At 49.5% G+C, this 14869-nt stretch overlaps 1 protein-coding gene and 1 pseudogene across 1 annotated transcript; one reads left to right on the top strand and one right to left on the bottom strand.

Moving 5' to 3' along the window:
* Window positions 1–1494: 1494 nt before the first annotated feature.
* On the bottom strand, window positions 1495–14563 carry LOC136660401 (C-signal-like). Its single transcript, XM_066637550.1, has 6 exons — window positions 14423–14563; window positions 11863–11914; window positions 10915–11102; window positions 10334–10492; window positions 5244–5354; window positions 1495–1614 (listed from the first exon to the last, which is right to left on the bottom strand). The coding sequence occupies exons 1-6, from the start codon at window positions 14561–14563 to the stop codon at window positions 1495–1497; spliced, it is 771 nt and encodes a 256-aa protein (XP_066493647.1).
* Window positions 7035–7154, top strand: LOC136660932 (5S ribosomal RNA; annotated as a pseudogene).
* Window positions 14564–14869: the final 306 nt, after the last annotated feature.

Here is a 14869-nt window from a genome sequence, read left to right as displayed (position 1 = left end):
TATATCTCTGCCAGGATTAAGAGCCCAATCCTACGTATGTCTACTCTGAAGTAAGTCTTGTTCTAGTCAATGGAGCTTATTCCCAGGAAAGTGCCTAGAATTGCAGCCTAAGAGCCCAATCCTATGCATGTCTACTCAGAAGTCCACTTTACTGAACGGGGCTTACTGTGGATAGGATGGCAGCCTCAGAGCCCCTCCTGTGCCTGTCTCCTCAGAAGGCAGTCCTATTAGAGGCAGTGGGGCTTCCTCCCAGGAAAGTGTGGAGAGGACTACAGCCTCAGAGCCCCTCCTGTGCCTGTCTACTCAGAAGTCAGTCCCACTAGAGGCAGTAGGGCTTCCTCCCAGGAAAGTTTGGAGAGGACTGCAGCCTCAGAGCCCTTCCTCTGCTTGTCTGCTCAGGCTGCAAGGCTATGACACTTTCCTGGGAGTAAGCCCCATTGAACACAATGGAACTTACTTCTGAGTAGACATGCTTGGGTTCTCAGGCTGCAAGGCTATGCACCCTTTCCCAGGAGCAAGCCCCATTGAGCACAATGAGACATACTTCTGAGTAGACACGCCTAGGCTCGTGCTGCAGATTGGCACGGGGCTGCACCAGCCAGCTTCCTTCCCCTCCTCCTCCGCCAAGCCAGTAACTGGGCGTTCCGTGGGTGCCGCAGCCCATCTCCCTGGCTGCCTGTCCGTCCTCCTCCTCGGCGTCGGCACGTGTCCCTCGCGCCCTCCACCGGCTTGGAAGCTGCGCAGGGAAGCAGAGCGCAGGGGGGAGGGGAGGCAGGCTGGGCTCAGGCGAGAGCTTGGAGATGGGGGCAGGAGGGGGTCGTTGTGCGGTCAGGCAGGGGCCAGGCGCCCACCCACCCTGCACCCCCCAGCACCCACCCAGCAAATGCCTCTATTTTGCTCCCCCCCCCTCCTGGAATGCCTCCAAAGGGGAGGGGCCCCTGCAAAAAGGTGCCGGAACTCCGTCCCCCCGCGTTCCATTAGAAAAAAAGCCCTGCCTATATGGTACGATTGTAAGAATTGGATTTGTTGTTGTGAATGAACATGGTACAAAAGCCAAGCCCTGAAGCTATGCTTAGCCAGTTCCCTGAAGTGGACGAAAGAGAGTCAGCAAATCTCAATAGCTGAGAAATTCTTTGGACGGAAACCTTTGTCAGGAGTCCCAAAGACCCTGGGCATCTACTTGAGAAAAAAGATTAAGATGATTCCTCCCCTCCTCCCATGATCCAGTGGCAGCTGAAAGGTCTCGTGCTGGCTCTGAAAACCTGTAGACGTTACCAACAGAGCTCAATTACTTGGGTATCTGAATTAACATTCACAAATATCATAAGAAGACCAAAGTGCCACTTCAGAAGCTGCTCAAAGCAACATGCAAAACACACTTCCTTTGAGTTGCTTGCAGGAGTCTGCTGCCTAACTCTGTCCAAATGCTCCAACCCTGCACTGGACCCAACAAGGTTTTGCTCTGCAGTTCAGGCAAGCTGGCAGGCAGGGGTCTCACCAGGGAACACTTTTCCCCTCCCAGTTCACAAAAGTGCCGCTGGCTTTCTCAGAGAGGCGGCCAAGGGTGCTCAGGATGCTCTGCACACTCTCGTCCACCGTCATTGGGGCCAGTCCCTGCGGAAAGAGGACACGGGATTGTCACAAGGACTGTGCAAAGGATCATCAAAAATGAATAAGAATCTGAGTTGCGGTCTGAGAGTTAACTTAAAGATCTTTTTAACCAAATAAAGCAAGCCTTCTAGAATGTGCTCTGCTGCTGACCACAAGCCTACATGGATGGGTTTGTACAAAGAATTAGTTGTTGGCAACCTTCAGTCTCGAAAGACTCTGGTATCGCACTCTGAATGGTGATTCTGGAACAGCATCTAGTGTGGCTGAAAAGGCCGATTCGGGAGTGACAATCCCTTCCACACTGGGAGCAGGTGCAGTCTGTCCCTGGTCTGTCTCCCTGGCTATGGGCCTTCCTTCTTTGCCTCTTTGCCTCAGACTGTTGGCCAAGTGTCTCTTCAAACTGGGAAAGGCCATGCTGCACAGCCTGCCTCCAAGCGGGCCGCTCAGAGGCCAGGGTTTCCCACTTGTTGAGGTCCACTCCTAAGGCCTTCAGATCCCTCTTGCAGATGTCCTTGTATCGCAGCTGTGGTCTACCTGTAGGGCGCTTTCCTTGCACGAGTTCTCCATAGAGGAGATCCTTTGGGATCCGGCCATCCTTTGGCCATCCTTTGGGATCCGGCCAATATTGTATTGGCAACCTTCAGTCTCGAAAGACTATGGTATCGCGCTCTGAAAGGTGGTTCTGGCACAGCGTCTAGTGTGGCTGAAAAGGCCAATCCGGGAGTGACAATCCCTTCCACACCGGGAGCAAGTGCAGTCTGTCCCTGGTCTGTCTCCCTGGCTATGGGCCTTCCTTCTTTGCCTCTTAGCCTCAGACTTAGCCTCAGACCGGCCAAACATAGATACAATTAAATATATTTAACTATAGGCATGCGCCACTTAGCAACCATTTGCCTCAGTCTGTTGGCCAAGTGTCTCTTCAAACTGGAAAGGCCATGCTGCACAGCCTACCTCCAGGTGGGCTGCTCAGATGCCAGGGTTTTCCACCTGTTGAGGTCCACTCCTAAGGCCTTCAGATCCCTCTTGCAGATGTCCTTATATCGCAGCTGTGGTCTACCTGTAGGGCGCTTTCCTTGCATGAGTTCTCCATAGAGGAGATCCTTTGGGATCCGGCCATCATCCATTCTCATGACATGACTGAGCCAACGCAGGCATCTCTGTTTCAGCAGTGCATACATGCTAGGGATTCCAGCTCGTTCCAGGACTCTGTTGTTTGGAACTTTTTCCTGCCGAGGATGTGTTGGAGGCAGCGCATGTGGAAAGCATTCAGCTTCTTCTCCTGTTGTGTACGAAGAGTCCATGACTCAAGTACAGAAGTGTACTCAGGACTCAAACTCTGTAGACCTGGATCTTGGTATGTTCCGTCAGCTTCTCGTTGGACCAGGCTCTCTTTGTGAGTCTGGAAAACGTGGTAGCTGCTTTACCGATGCGTTTGTTTAGCTCGGTATCAAGAGAAAGAGTGTCAGAGATCGTTGAGCCAAGGTACACAAAGTCATGGACAACCTCCAGTTCATGCGCAGAGATTGTTATGCAGGGAGGTGAGTCCACATCCTGAACCATGACCTGTGTATTCTTAAGGCTGATCGTCAGTCCAAAATCTTGGCAGGCCTTGCTAAAACGAAGAATTAGACAAATTCATGAATGCTATCAACAGTAGGAAGACTGGGCCCACTGGAGTTGTTCCAGAATCCCTTCTGCCCAGTACTCTGTAATGGAAGATCAGAAGATCATCAGGTGGATGATGTGGTGTTGATAGTGATCCCATGTTTTGACAGCTGTTTGACAGCTCTGGGAAGGGCAGAGCTGGCTCCACAGCTGTAATCAATCAAGGTCAATGGAGACTCTGATGGACACCTGAGCTTCATTTGACCTTGATGAGACTTTGCATGGACGTGGACTCATGGACTGAAGAGATGGCTCAGCTGAGCCTAACTTGGACTTAACAAGGGGCTGCAGGATAAAAGGCAGCTTCAGAAGGAGCCAAGGGCTGGCCAAGCAGGACGCTGACCCAGCTGGAAGCCGGATGCTCACCAAGAGGGCTACCTGACCCAGACCTACAGGAAGAGAGGACTGCCAGGACCCTGCTGGAGGAGACACACTACTGGAGAGGAGGAACTCTACTGCAGAAGACTGGACTGTGTTTTGGAGACTGGATTGGACTTGGACTGGAGGCTTCAGACGTTACCCCCCGGAGTTAAGTGGAGTTTTGGGGAGGGAAAGCCTCTGGGCAAGAGGACTTGCAGGGAGTGTCTGTGTTTGTAGCAATAAATTCTTGTTATTTGCTATAGATAAGGAGTTCTGTGTTCATTCCATTGCACACTGCAGCTGTTGTTCCTGGAAAAGGAGGGTGTTAATTAGCCAAAAAGCGGGCATTAAAAGGGAGTTGGGATATTTGGCAGAACATACTCAGACTTGCGTAGAGGGGGTGGATTGTGCAGGAGGATGTGCAGGAGGGAATGCTGATACACCTTTCTTCCACTTCCACCCAAGCATAAGAACAGCCCCACTGGATCAGGCCATAGGCCCATCTAGTCCAGCTTACTGTATCTCACAGTGGCCCAACAAATGCCCCAGGGAGCACACCAGATAATAAGAGACCTCATCCTGGTGCCCTCCCTTGCATCTGGCATTCTGACATAACCCACTTCTAAAATCAGGAGGTTGCGCATACACATCATGGCTTGTACCCCATAATGGATTTTTCCTCCAGAAACTTGTCCAATCCCCTTTTAAAGGCATCCAGGCTAGACGCCAGCACCACACCCTGTGGTAAGGAGTTCCACAGACTGACCACACGTTGAGTAAAGAAATATTTTCTTTTGTCTGTCCTAACCCGCCCAACACTCAATTTTAGTGGATGTCCCCTGGTTCTGGTATTATGTGAGAGTGTAAAGAGCATCTCCCTATCCACTCTGTCCATCCCCTGCATAATTTTGTATGTCTCAATCATGTCCCCCCTCAGGCGTCTCTTTTCTAGGCTGAAGAGGCCCAAACGCCATAGCCTTTCCTCATAAGGAAAGTGCCCCAGCCCCGTAATCATCTTAGTCGCTCTCTTTTGCACCTTTTCCATTTCCACTATGTCTTTTTTGAGATGTGGCGACCAGAACTGGACATCAGAATTTTGAGATGTGGTGACCAGAACTGGACCAGAAGCCTTGCTTCTTTTGGCCAATTCAGGCTCCCCTTGGCCTCAGTTGTCAGCTGACCTCCATCATCAGTGATGGGTACCCTTTGAATAGTATTGCACAGCCTGTACAGTCATAGAAGGTCATCTGTTGTTTCTGAAGAGAGGCACTTTCTGCAAGGTGAGTGGACAGTTGCTTATTGCCTATTGTCACCTTCCTCAGCCCTGAAAACAGATTTGGCCTGAGTGTGTTTAGTGGCCCCCAAAAGACACAGAATACTGAGGTGTCTGTTGGGGAAAAAAGAACAGCTACACACTGGGAGACAGGAACTTGGTCTGTTTGAGGCAAGCAGGCACTTGGTTTGAGGAGATGCAATAATTTATGGTAGGTTTAAATATAAAGTTTGAAAATATTTTTGAAATATTACTTGGACATTGGCCAGCTAGATCAATGCATTTATAGTATTTGCATCCATGTTGGGCTAAGATTCCACAATGAAGCACTTACCGCCCTCTTTCCCATCTCTGTCTGGACCCACCCAGGATGCAACGCTATGCACAGGATCTCGTCTTCAGCAAATCCCAGCGACATGCACCGTGTGAGCATGTTCAGAGCAGCCTGGGAGGGAGACACAGCAGAAACAGAGCAGTGAATGATGCATCCTGGTCAGTGGTGGGATTCAGCCGGTTCTCACCTATTCTATAGAACCCCTACCTAATCCAGCTGTTGGTTCTAAGAACCGTTTGCTGGCCTGGGAGCTCACACCTTGAAATGTCAGGGCTAACCCTCCTGGGGGCAGCAGCCGTGCGGGGCCAACCCGTCCAGGGGGAAAGGGGGTCGCTCCCAGCGGGTGCCGAGGCTGCTGGGGCTGAAGGGGCGAGCCAGACGCGGCCAACTGGAGTCTCCCGTGATGCAGCTGCTGCTCACCAGCCCTTGCGAGCTCGCTTTCGCAGCTCCTGTGAAAGGGCATGAATGGCCGGTGCGCCCGCAGATGCAGCCTGCTGACAAGGGCGAGAGTAGCAGTCCAGCTGCCCGCCTCGCGCCTCCCCTCCCCTCCCCCACCGACTGGCAAGTAGACTGCTCCTGCGCCTGGAGGCTCCTTGGGCTCAGCTCTCCCAGTGGGTCGGGGGTGCGGGCGGGACGAAGAGGGGGGCGCCGGAGCAGCTCCCGCCCAAAGAGCCCCCGCTGCCCCAGAGGGCGAGCTCCCCCCCCCCCCCGCACGTCCATGGACACGCAATGGAACTTACCTCTGGGTAGGCACTGAGCACAATCCTAACCAGGTCTACTCAGAAGTAACTCCTGTTTTGTTCAATGGAGCTTACTCTCAGGAAAGTGTGGTTAGGATTGCAGCCACTGTCAATCAGAAGGGGAAGAAAGGAAGCATCTCACCCTCCTCACTGAGGCTGCGATCCTATCCACACTTTCCTGGGAGTAAGCCCCTTTGGCTATAATGACTTACTCCTGAGTTGACATGCATAGGATTGTGCTCAAAGGCTGCACTCCTAGCCACACTTTCCTGGGAGTAAGCCCCTTTGGCTATAATGACTTACTCCTGCATAGACATGTATAGGATTGTACTCAAAGGCTACAGTCCTAGCCACACTTTCCTGCAAGTAAGCCCCTTTGGCTATAATGAGACTCTATAATGAGTAGACATGCATAGGCTTGGGCTCTCATGCTGCAGTAAGCTCTGTTGACTATAATGGGACTTACTTCTGAGTAGACAGGCACAGGGATTGTGCCCTTACTTCCCACAAGCACAGGACTGCACCATGGGGTTGGTTTTCATCCTTGGGGTTTGGGAATGCAGTTTTGTGCCTGGGATCTTTTCATTGCAATACAATGTGTTGTTACACAACGATTGTATAATACACTATCAGACACATAGAGGCGATGCTCCCACAGCTGAAATTCCTCAGGTTAAAAAAAGGCAGGAATGTGGCACAAAACATTACTTCATTAAGGGCACAATCATATGCAGGTCTTCTCAGAAGTAAGTCCTGTTGTGTTCAATGGGTCTTACTCCCAGGAAAGTGTGGATAGGATTGCAGCCTTTGAGCAGAATCCTATGCATATCTACTCAGAAGTAAATCTCATTATAGCCAATGGGGCTTATTCCCAGGAAAGTGGAAGTAGGATTGCAGCCTTAGGGCACAATCCTATGCATGTCTACTCAGAAGTAAGTCCTGTTGTGCTCAGTGAGGCTTTCTTCTAGCACCTGTGCAGTCACAATGCAGCCCTGAGGTAAGGGAACAAATGTTCCCTGCCCCCCACCACAGGATGCAGTGCATGCGCTATTGGTACAGCAACTGTTACCCTGCACATGCCCAATCTCGTCTGATCTTGGAAGCTAAGCAGGGTCAGGCCTGGTTAGTACTTGGATGGGAGACCGCCTGGGAATACCTGGTGCTGTAGGCTTATACCATAGTCTTTCGAGACTGAAGGCTGCCAACCAAACAGCTGCACTGGCACTGGAAAATTGGATAGGATTGGGTCCTAAGTCCTCTTAACTGTAACTTTCCAGCACCAAGTCCTGGAGGTCTCCTTGTGACAAGGGAATGTTTGTTCCCTTACCTCAGGACTGCAATGTGGCTGCATTGGCTCTGGAAAGTTGGATAGGCCTTAGGCTGCAATCCTACTCACACCTGGGAAGCAAGCCCAATTGACTATATAATGTGATTTACTCCTGTGTAGGCTTGCATAGGATTGGGCTGCTATTGCCAGGTAAGTGTGCTGAGGATGGTACAGTTAGCATTGCTCCTTCTCTAGCAGAAAAGTCCCTTTAGGTTATTCCCCCCCCCCCCCCCCCCCCGCAAGTGAAATGGCAGGCTGACTAGAAATTGAAGCTTTTTTGAACAAGTTTGCAAATTGGGTTTAGGTCTTATCACCTAATGAAGAACTGGAGAAGCACTGGGAAGAACTTGTGATCAGGGTGAACCTCAAAACCTGCAAGGCTTGTTACATGTGCTGTTAATTTTCATTTTTAGGCTGGGTTGTGGGTGCTTGGGCACCTACACAGCTGCAACACTTTCGAAGGACTGTGGTGGGGAGGTTCTGCCTCACCTGCCTCCTCACCCACTGCAGGCCCCTGCTTTGCACTCCCTGGTCAGTAGCAGCCCTCCAACTTGTGGGAGAATCGCCACTAGAGTAGACTAAAGTGATGGGTATCTGCTGTTGCCTGTTGGAAAGCTACCTAGAAGAACAGTCCCCTCATAGTACTTTTTTCCTCATTAGTGAAACTGTCCTTCAAGGCTGCCATTCTCTCTCAAACCCTGGAAGTCAACAACTCCCCTTGAACTTGTTGGGCTTCTGAGTAGACGTGCATTGGATTGCAGAGCTGGAAGTTGGAGGGGGAAGCTTTAGAGTTCACTGGAATTCTTTTTGGGGCTGGGTGGTAAAAGGAATAGAGCAGCATTTCTCAACCAGTAGTACTCATACCACCAGTGGTACTTGAGGTGGTGCCCAGTGGTACTCATGGCAGGACCCCCCCCCCCCCCCCGACCTCCACTGCCTGGCAGTGAGACCAGCAATACGATGCAACAGTGGTAGGAGGCTCAGTTTTGCTTTTCTTGCACTCAAAAAAGCCCTCCCATCTACCCTGGGAGCCCAATTCTATGCATGTCTACTCAGAAGTAAGTTCCATTATAGTCAATGGGACTTACTACCAGGAAAAAGTGGATAGGATTGTAGCCTGAGCCTCTTACGGTTGTTTGTTGCATCATGTCTGGCCTCTTAGTATGGAAATAACTGGTGATAAAGTCATTCCAGTTACTTCCAGTTGTACTTCCCAGAGGTGGGCCATGCAACATGGCGAGAGGCAGATGCTGAGGAATGCTGTAATAGAACAAAAAAGAAGGGGGGATGTAAAGATGTTACTGTGCTGTTGTTGCTTTTGGTTGATGATGAGGTGTCAGACTATGTGCTCAGTGCACTTTTGCTGACCAGATGTTCACCACTAAAAGTGAACCAGATCCTTGAGAGGATTGACTGCTCTGGTAAAAATCACCAAGTCCACTGAGAAGGAAGGTGGCCCAGCTCAAAGCCCAGTGCAGCAAGTTGGTTTGTGCAGATGTGAAGGTGCTATGCTGCTGTTGTGTCTCCAGAGGTTGGTAACCTGGAGCCCTGGCAGTTCCCACCTCCTCTTCTTGGTGCCTTCCTGATTTCATTATACAACTGCCTTGAGAATTCAAGAAAAAATGTCCATTTGAAGTGTGCATTTCAGCCGCATGTTTATCCTCCTTGGAAACTAGTGGCCAGAGGCCTGTAAGTATGACTATAGAGGACAGAATTGCAGCCTTGCAATATGGATTTAGACATTGGGTTAAAGTTACAGTAACTTGGTTAAAGTTACAGTAGCAATCCTATGACTGTACTCAGAAGTAAGTCCCATTATGTTCAATGGGACTTACTCCCAGGAAAGTGTGTACTGTACAGTATAGGAGTGCAGCCATAGTCTTTCAACTTCCTTTGCAGCAGACAATTGAAGCTGAGTTGCTCATTGCTCATTAGGACATAGAACCTGTTGTTAATTTATTTGAATCCCACCACTGATCCTGGTCCACTGAGAGGACGGCAGGTCAAAAGAAGGGCTTGGGAGGCCAAAAGGATTTAATTTGGTACACTTTCTAGGGACAAGTTTTTGTTTTTTTCATGAAGAATTATACATGCCCTTGCACTGTACTAAGATTTCCATTTCTAATTTATAAGATTGAAGCAAATTCAAACCTCTACAGTGCCAACAATGTCTGTTTAACAGTTTTATAAGCCCCCAGCCCGCCCACCCAAGACAGAGTCCCTTCCGCCAAGGAGCTTATATTTTCCATTCTAATGATGTTAAGTAGGAACCTTGTCCATTCTGACAGCGAAGGTGGTGGACAACAGCGGAAGAGGAAAGAGGTTGAAGTCAATGGACTATTGGGAGAGAGCAGGTGAGAAACTCATTCATCATACTATATTTCTTTCTTTTTTACATTATTCTTGCCACTTTTCAAATTTAATTTAGGACTGTACAATAAAAACACACAAACACAACAATTTAGGTTCAAACCAACAGATCAGGAGGAGGACATTATAGGTTCAAGGCTGTGATCCTATATACTACGTATATAGGAGTAGCTTCCCAGGACTAGCTCTCATTCAAGTTAATGGAACTTTCTTCTGAGTAGACACACCCAGGAGTGCAACATAGGAGGCATTACTGGCTGCTCTTCATTAACTTCCATAATTTTTATTTACATTTTATGGCTCTGAACAAAGTTTTTCTCTGCAGAAATTGGAAATTGCCTCTGTATTGTTCTTATTAATTCCTACTGTAATTATTGAAGCAAAAGCCATAATTTGCAGCAACATCAATGTATATGCTTTGCAGTTTCACAAATAAAGTGAACAAACAAAGCAAGTCCCTGCCCCAATGAATTTCCTCCCTTTCTCTTCACTGTGGGAAAAACAGATGAGGAAGGGAAGGAAGGAAGGTCTGGAAAACAGCGGAACAAGAGTTTAGAGAGTGCGTGAGATGGAAAGACAGTTTCTTTGTGCTTTGGTGCTCTCAGGCTAGATAAGCTTTCACAGTTTGCACTCCCAATTCAGTATATACATACCTTGCTACAACGATAAGAAGTGACACGTCTGGGATCCCATGCAAAGCCACTTTCGATGGAGCCGGCTTGACTCGAAATGTTGAGAATGGCAGCTTTGCTGCAGCTCATCCCTTTCTGGGGGCTCTCCTGAGCTGCCTTCCTCAGCAAGGGGAGGAAGGCCTGGAGATGGAGAGAAACAAAAAACCCCAACCATTTAGTTTTGGGGCAGGGGCTGGTGAAATGGACATCCCTCCATCAATGCAAAAGCTACAGTGTGAATCCAAATATGAGACTGGCAGTTCTTTGCCAGTGTTGTGCCAATATTCTGCTATGGATCATCCACATGGCAGCTTCCCACAACCTTGATTCCAAAGGTGCAACCTTCTCTCATCAATTCACCTCCATAGAAAAAGCACCACCTGTTGAATTTCTGTCTGTCACGCAGCTGTAAAAGGAACTGGCACATTGTCCTGAAAAGCAATGGGAATTCATGCATGACCCCATCAGTAGGAATTACTGGGATCAGGCTACTTGTTCTGCAAATGCTAAGGACTTCCAACAAAGTGAGAACTTGCCAAGAAGGGCCCTCGAGATGCTCTTACCTGGCTCACCAACATGGGCCCTATTGCATTGACCTTATACACTTCAGACATGTTCTCCGGGGTTTCAGTCTCCAGAGTTGATGGTTTCACAGTCCCAGCATTGTTGATCAGCAGATTCAGCCCGGCGCCTTTCAGCTGCTCAGTGACTTGGGCAGCAGCAGCCTTGACGCTGGATGGGTCAGAAACATCTACAGCGGCACAGAGAAGATTTGGCTGGTGATTATATTCAGACATCCATAGCCCTGACCCATCCTGTGGAACCTTGCTGGACACCTGGCCCCCTGGAATTTCAGAGATCATTGCACATCGCTTTTTCTTGCATACTATTGTTTACGTATGCAGTACTGATAGAATCACGTAATGCACACATGGACAAGTGTATGTTTACAATTGGAATTCGTATTATATACACACACGCTGTGGTTCCCTGTTGTACGTAAATACAGTGGCGAACGCCACAGCTCCTTCTTAATGCATGAAGTAGCCCTGATGTATTCCACACCCTCCAACAAATGCTCCATGCCTGCTAACACTTTTGTCTCATCTGCATTTACACTGTTCTGTTCCCCCTCCCTTCTCAAATCCAGAGATCAGGAAAAGGAGTAGCTACAGCGGGTCCAGAGGTTTGAGCAGGGGGGTGTTTGGCATCCGTGGATGATGAAATAAATGGATGCCAAACATGCCGATAGCGCAGGCCCCCTGTATTTTAAGCCTAATTTCTAAATTAAGTGGCGAAATTAAGCTACTGTTTCACATCTCAGGCCTGGGTGGTCTCTGTAACAGAAATGCAACCTGGGCAAAACATTTGTGGTGAGGTCTACAAATGAGGAGCCAAACCAGACTCAGTTGGCAAAAAAGTGATCGTGCAATAGTTTGAAATTTCATTCCTGCTCCCGCGGATGTGCAGAATGCCAGTGGGGGGGGGGAGAGAGAGCGGCAGTCACATACCCAGTGGGACGATCACCAGGCCCTGATGTTTAGCAGCCAAATTCTCCAGCTCCTGAAAGATCAATAGACAGACCCTGTCATGCAAGAGCAAATCTGCAGATTCAACTGCAAAGAGATGGAAGGGAGAAACAGAGGGCCCAACTGTATGTGGGCTTTGCGTGTTCCAGTAGCACAATGTTTGGGCCTCTTCAGCCTAGAAAAGAGACGCCTGAGGGGGGACATGATTGAGACATACAAAATTATGCAGGGGATGGACAGAGTGGATAGGGAGATGCTCTTTACACTCTCACATAACACCAGAACCAGGGGACATCCACTCAAATTGAGCGTTGGGAGGGTTAGGACGGACAAAAGAAAATATTTCTTTACTCAGTGTGTGGTTGGTCTGTGGAACTCCTTGCCACGGGATGTGGTGATGGCGTCTAGCCTGGACACCTTTAAAAGGGGATTGGACAAGTTTCTGGAGGAAAAATCCATTACGGGGTACTGATGTATACCATGATGTGTATGCGCAACCTCCTGATTTTAGAAATGGGCTATGTCAGATGCAGGGGAGGGCACCAGGATGAGGTCTCTTGTTATCTGGTGTGCTCCCTGGGGCATTTGGTGGGCCGCTGTGAGATACAGGAAGCTGGACTAGATGGGCCTATGGCCTGATCCAGTGGGGCTGTTCTTATGTTCTTATGGGGCACGATGCATGCAGTGAGTCCCGGAGCTCTACTGCTTGTGGTAGGCTGGTGGTGGGTGGATGTTGTGGGAAGAGAGCGGAAGGTGGGGATGGATCCTGGTGGCACCAATGTGCTCCAAGAGCCGATCCCCTCTTTTCAAACCCATCCCGTCCCTCTTATCTCCTCAGACCTACTGAGTATACTGCTGGCACAGATCTGAGGAGACCCACAGGCCACCAGAAAGCCTATGGAAAGAGAGGGGAATAATATTTTTGCTTACCTCTCCCAGGCTTTCTGAGCACCCCCCCACACACACACACCAGTGTACCCAGTGGTGCAACCACATTGTCAGCAGTGCTGGGGATAGGATTGTGCTACGAGTCTTGACTGGTTTGCTGGTGGGGTGTGTGGGTGTTTTCTCACCAGGCACTGCTCTGTGGCTTTACAAGAGTGTCCTGCAGAAAGTATCCTGGGCTCAACCTTAGGTTTTGAGAATGGTCCTGCTCTGAGTGGGGAGCAACTAAGTTATGCAACTGATGCATAGCAGAGAACAAAGTCTGCGAGAGAAACTCTGCAAGAGCACAACCTACTCACTCACTGGGTGTGCACAATCATTAATCCAAATCATGGTGGCCTCTTGCTTAGAGCACATTCCAAAAGTCAGTTAATGGCCACCATTTCCCCTTTACCAAGCTGCGACAATGTTTTCCTCCATTTCTACGGTACCTTTTAACGGAAGCAATGGCCGCGATCCTGAGTATGTTTGCTAAGAGGTAAGCCCAATGGGAGTTACTGCCAGAGATATCCACCCCCTTTGTGTATTTCATCTGGTTATTCCAGGGCTTTTCAAAGTGGGGTGTCGCGACGCCCCAGCCTGCGGGCCCTGGCCCCTGCCCCCCTAAGGGGTGGGGGCGGCCTGGAGGCAGGGAGGAGGAAGCGGCGCGATCCCCAGGATCGCGCCGCTCAGGGGGGCTGCAGGGGATTGGGTACACGTATGTACCTCCCGGGAGTGTGGGGAGCAGCAGTGCAAGTAGATGCTCCACTTCCGCTTTAGCCCCCCGAGCCCCCTGCCTTCCCCCGCCCCCGCTGCCACCCACACAAGAACTTAGCGGCTCAATCTCTCCCAGAGAGTTTGAGAACCACTGGGTTATTCTCATAATTTCCAGCAGTCAACAAAATAATCACTTCTCTTTAACTGTTCTTCAGAGGAATGGAAAATTAACCCCTTTGCCCTTTACCTGTGCAAAGAAATGTAATTGCACTCCTCCCAAATTGTGCAAAGAAAAGGTTAGACTGATCAAAGTTGTTACTGGCAGTGCTCTTTAAAGCACATATAACATGTGGACACTAAGGGTCAGCAATCATGTGCAGGGATGCCATGTTGACGCCAATGACATGCCTACGCACAGTACTTTGGCAGTGAAAGATTACTGATGGCCCAGTCCTATCGTGGATTGGGTCCGTGCGCAGAGAGCTTTACAACAAGATCAGAACTGTGTGTCCTGAAGATCTGTGGCTTCCTGCCAACAGTGCTTCAAATGGTTGTGGTACTCTTCTGGCCCTTCGCTCTCCAGGCAGGCACCCAGGAGCAAGAACACAGGTTTAAATGCATGTTTCCTGCCTGCCTTGAATCAAACAGACCTACACAGAAATAAAATACTGGCCTCATAACAAAGCACAACAAGGAGAAATTACTCTGTGTTGAAGGGGCCTTCTGGCCATTCACTTAGTACCAATCCTGCCCCAGAAACGTTAATAATAATGACGTAAAGAAGATTGATGGGGGGTTGAAAAAGTCCATTATCTGGGTACAATTTCCTCGACACCAAGAGGAAGTCCCTTCTTTTGGCACTCGCATCCTAATGTCCAGCTACCTCCTGCTTTGGGCTCACCTGAGCATGTGGTCCTTCTGGGTACAGGCAGGTGGCAAAGATCCATTCTGGCCGATTCTTTTTCTCAGCCAGTTGCCTGACCAGCTCCAAGCCAATACCCTGGTTGGTTCCAGTCACCAGAACGCTCCGTGGCTCCAGCATTGCCGTCTCTCTCACCTTCCTATGTCTGAGTAACAAAGTCCGCTGCCCAGCATCTTTGCCCTCAGTTCTGTAACCAATTAGCTCCGACGTCAGCTCAGATGCTGCATTTTTCAACACTCGGGTGGCTCAGAGCTGTGTGTGGCAGGGGAAAAAAGAAGGAAATCTGAAAATTCTTGCATGGTCCTTGCAGTAACTGCAAGGGTGACTTTTGGTCCAGTTGGGGAGGACATTTGGCAAAGGCCTGTACAAGTGAATTTTGAAGAAAGAGGGAGAAGCTGGTGCCATCCTTCTGTGTACCTTAAGACA

This window comes from Tiliqua scincoides, chromosome 9, assembly GCF_035046505.1.
Source record: "Tiliqua scincoides isolate rTilSci1 chromosome 9, rTilSci1.hap2, whole genome shotgun sequence".
NCBI lineage: Eukaryota > Metazoa > Chordata > Lepidosauria > Squamata > Scincidae > Tiliqua > Tiliqua scincoides.
This window is presented reverse-complemented; position numbering and strand designations above follow the sequence as displayed.

Bases quoted from the DNA above. Each gene is read 5' to 3' on its own strand.
- LOC136660401 (XM_066637550.1), bottom strand. From the start codon at position 14,563: ATGCTGGAGCCACGGAGCGTTCTGGTGACTGGAACCAACCAGGGTATT. The intron at 11,103-11,862 runs GTATGTGACTGC...GTGCCGCTGTAG, and splicing joins CCTGGTGATCGTCCCACTGG to ATGTTTCTGACCCATCCAGC. The intron at 5,355-10,333 runs GTATGTATATAC...TCTCCCTCCCAG, and splicing joins CTTCTTATCGTTGTAGCAAG to GCTGCTCTGAACATGCTCAC.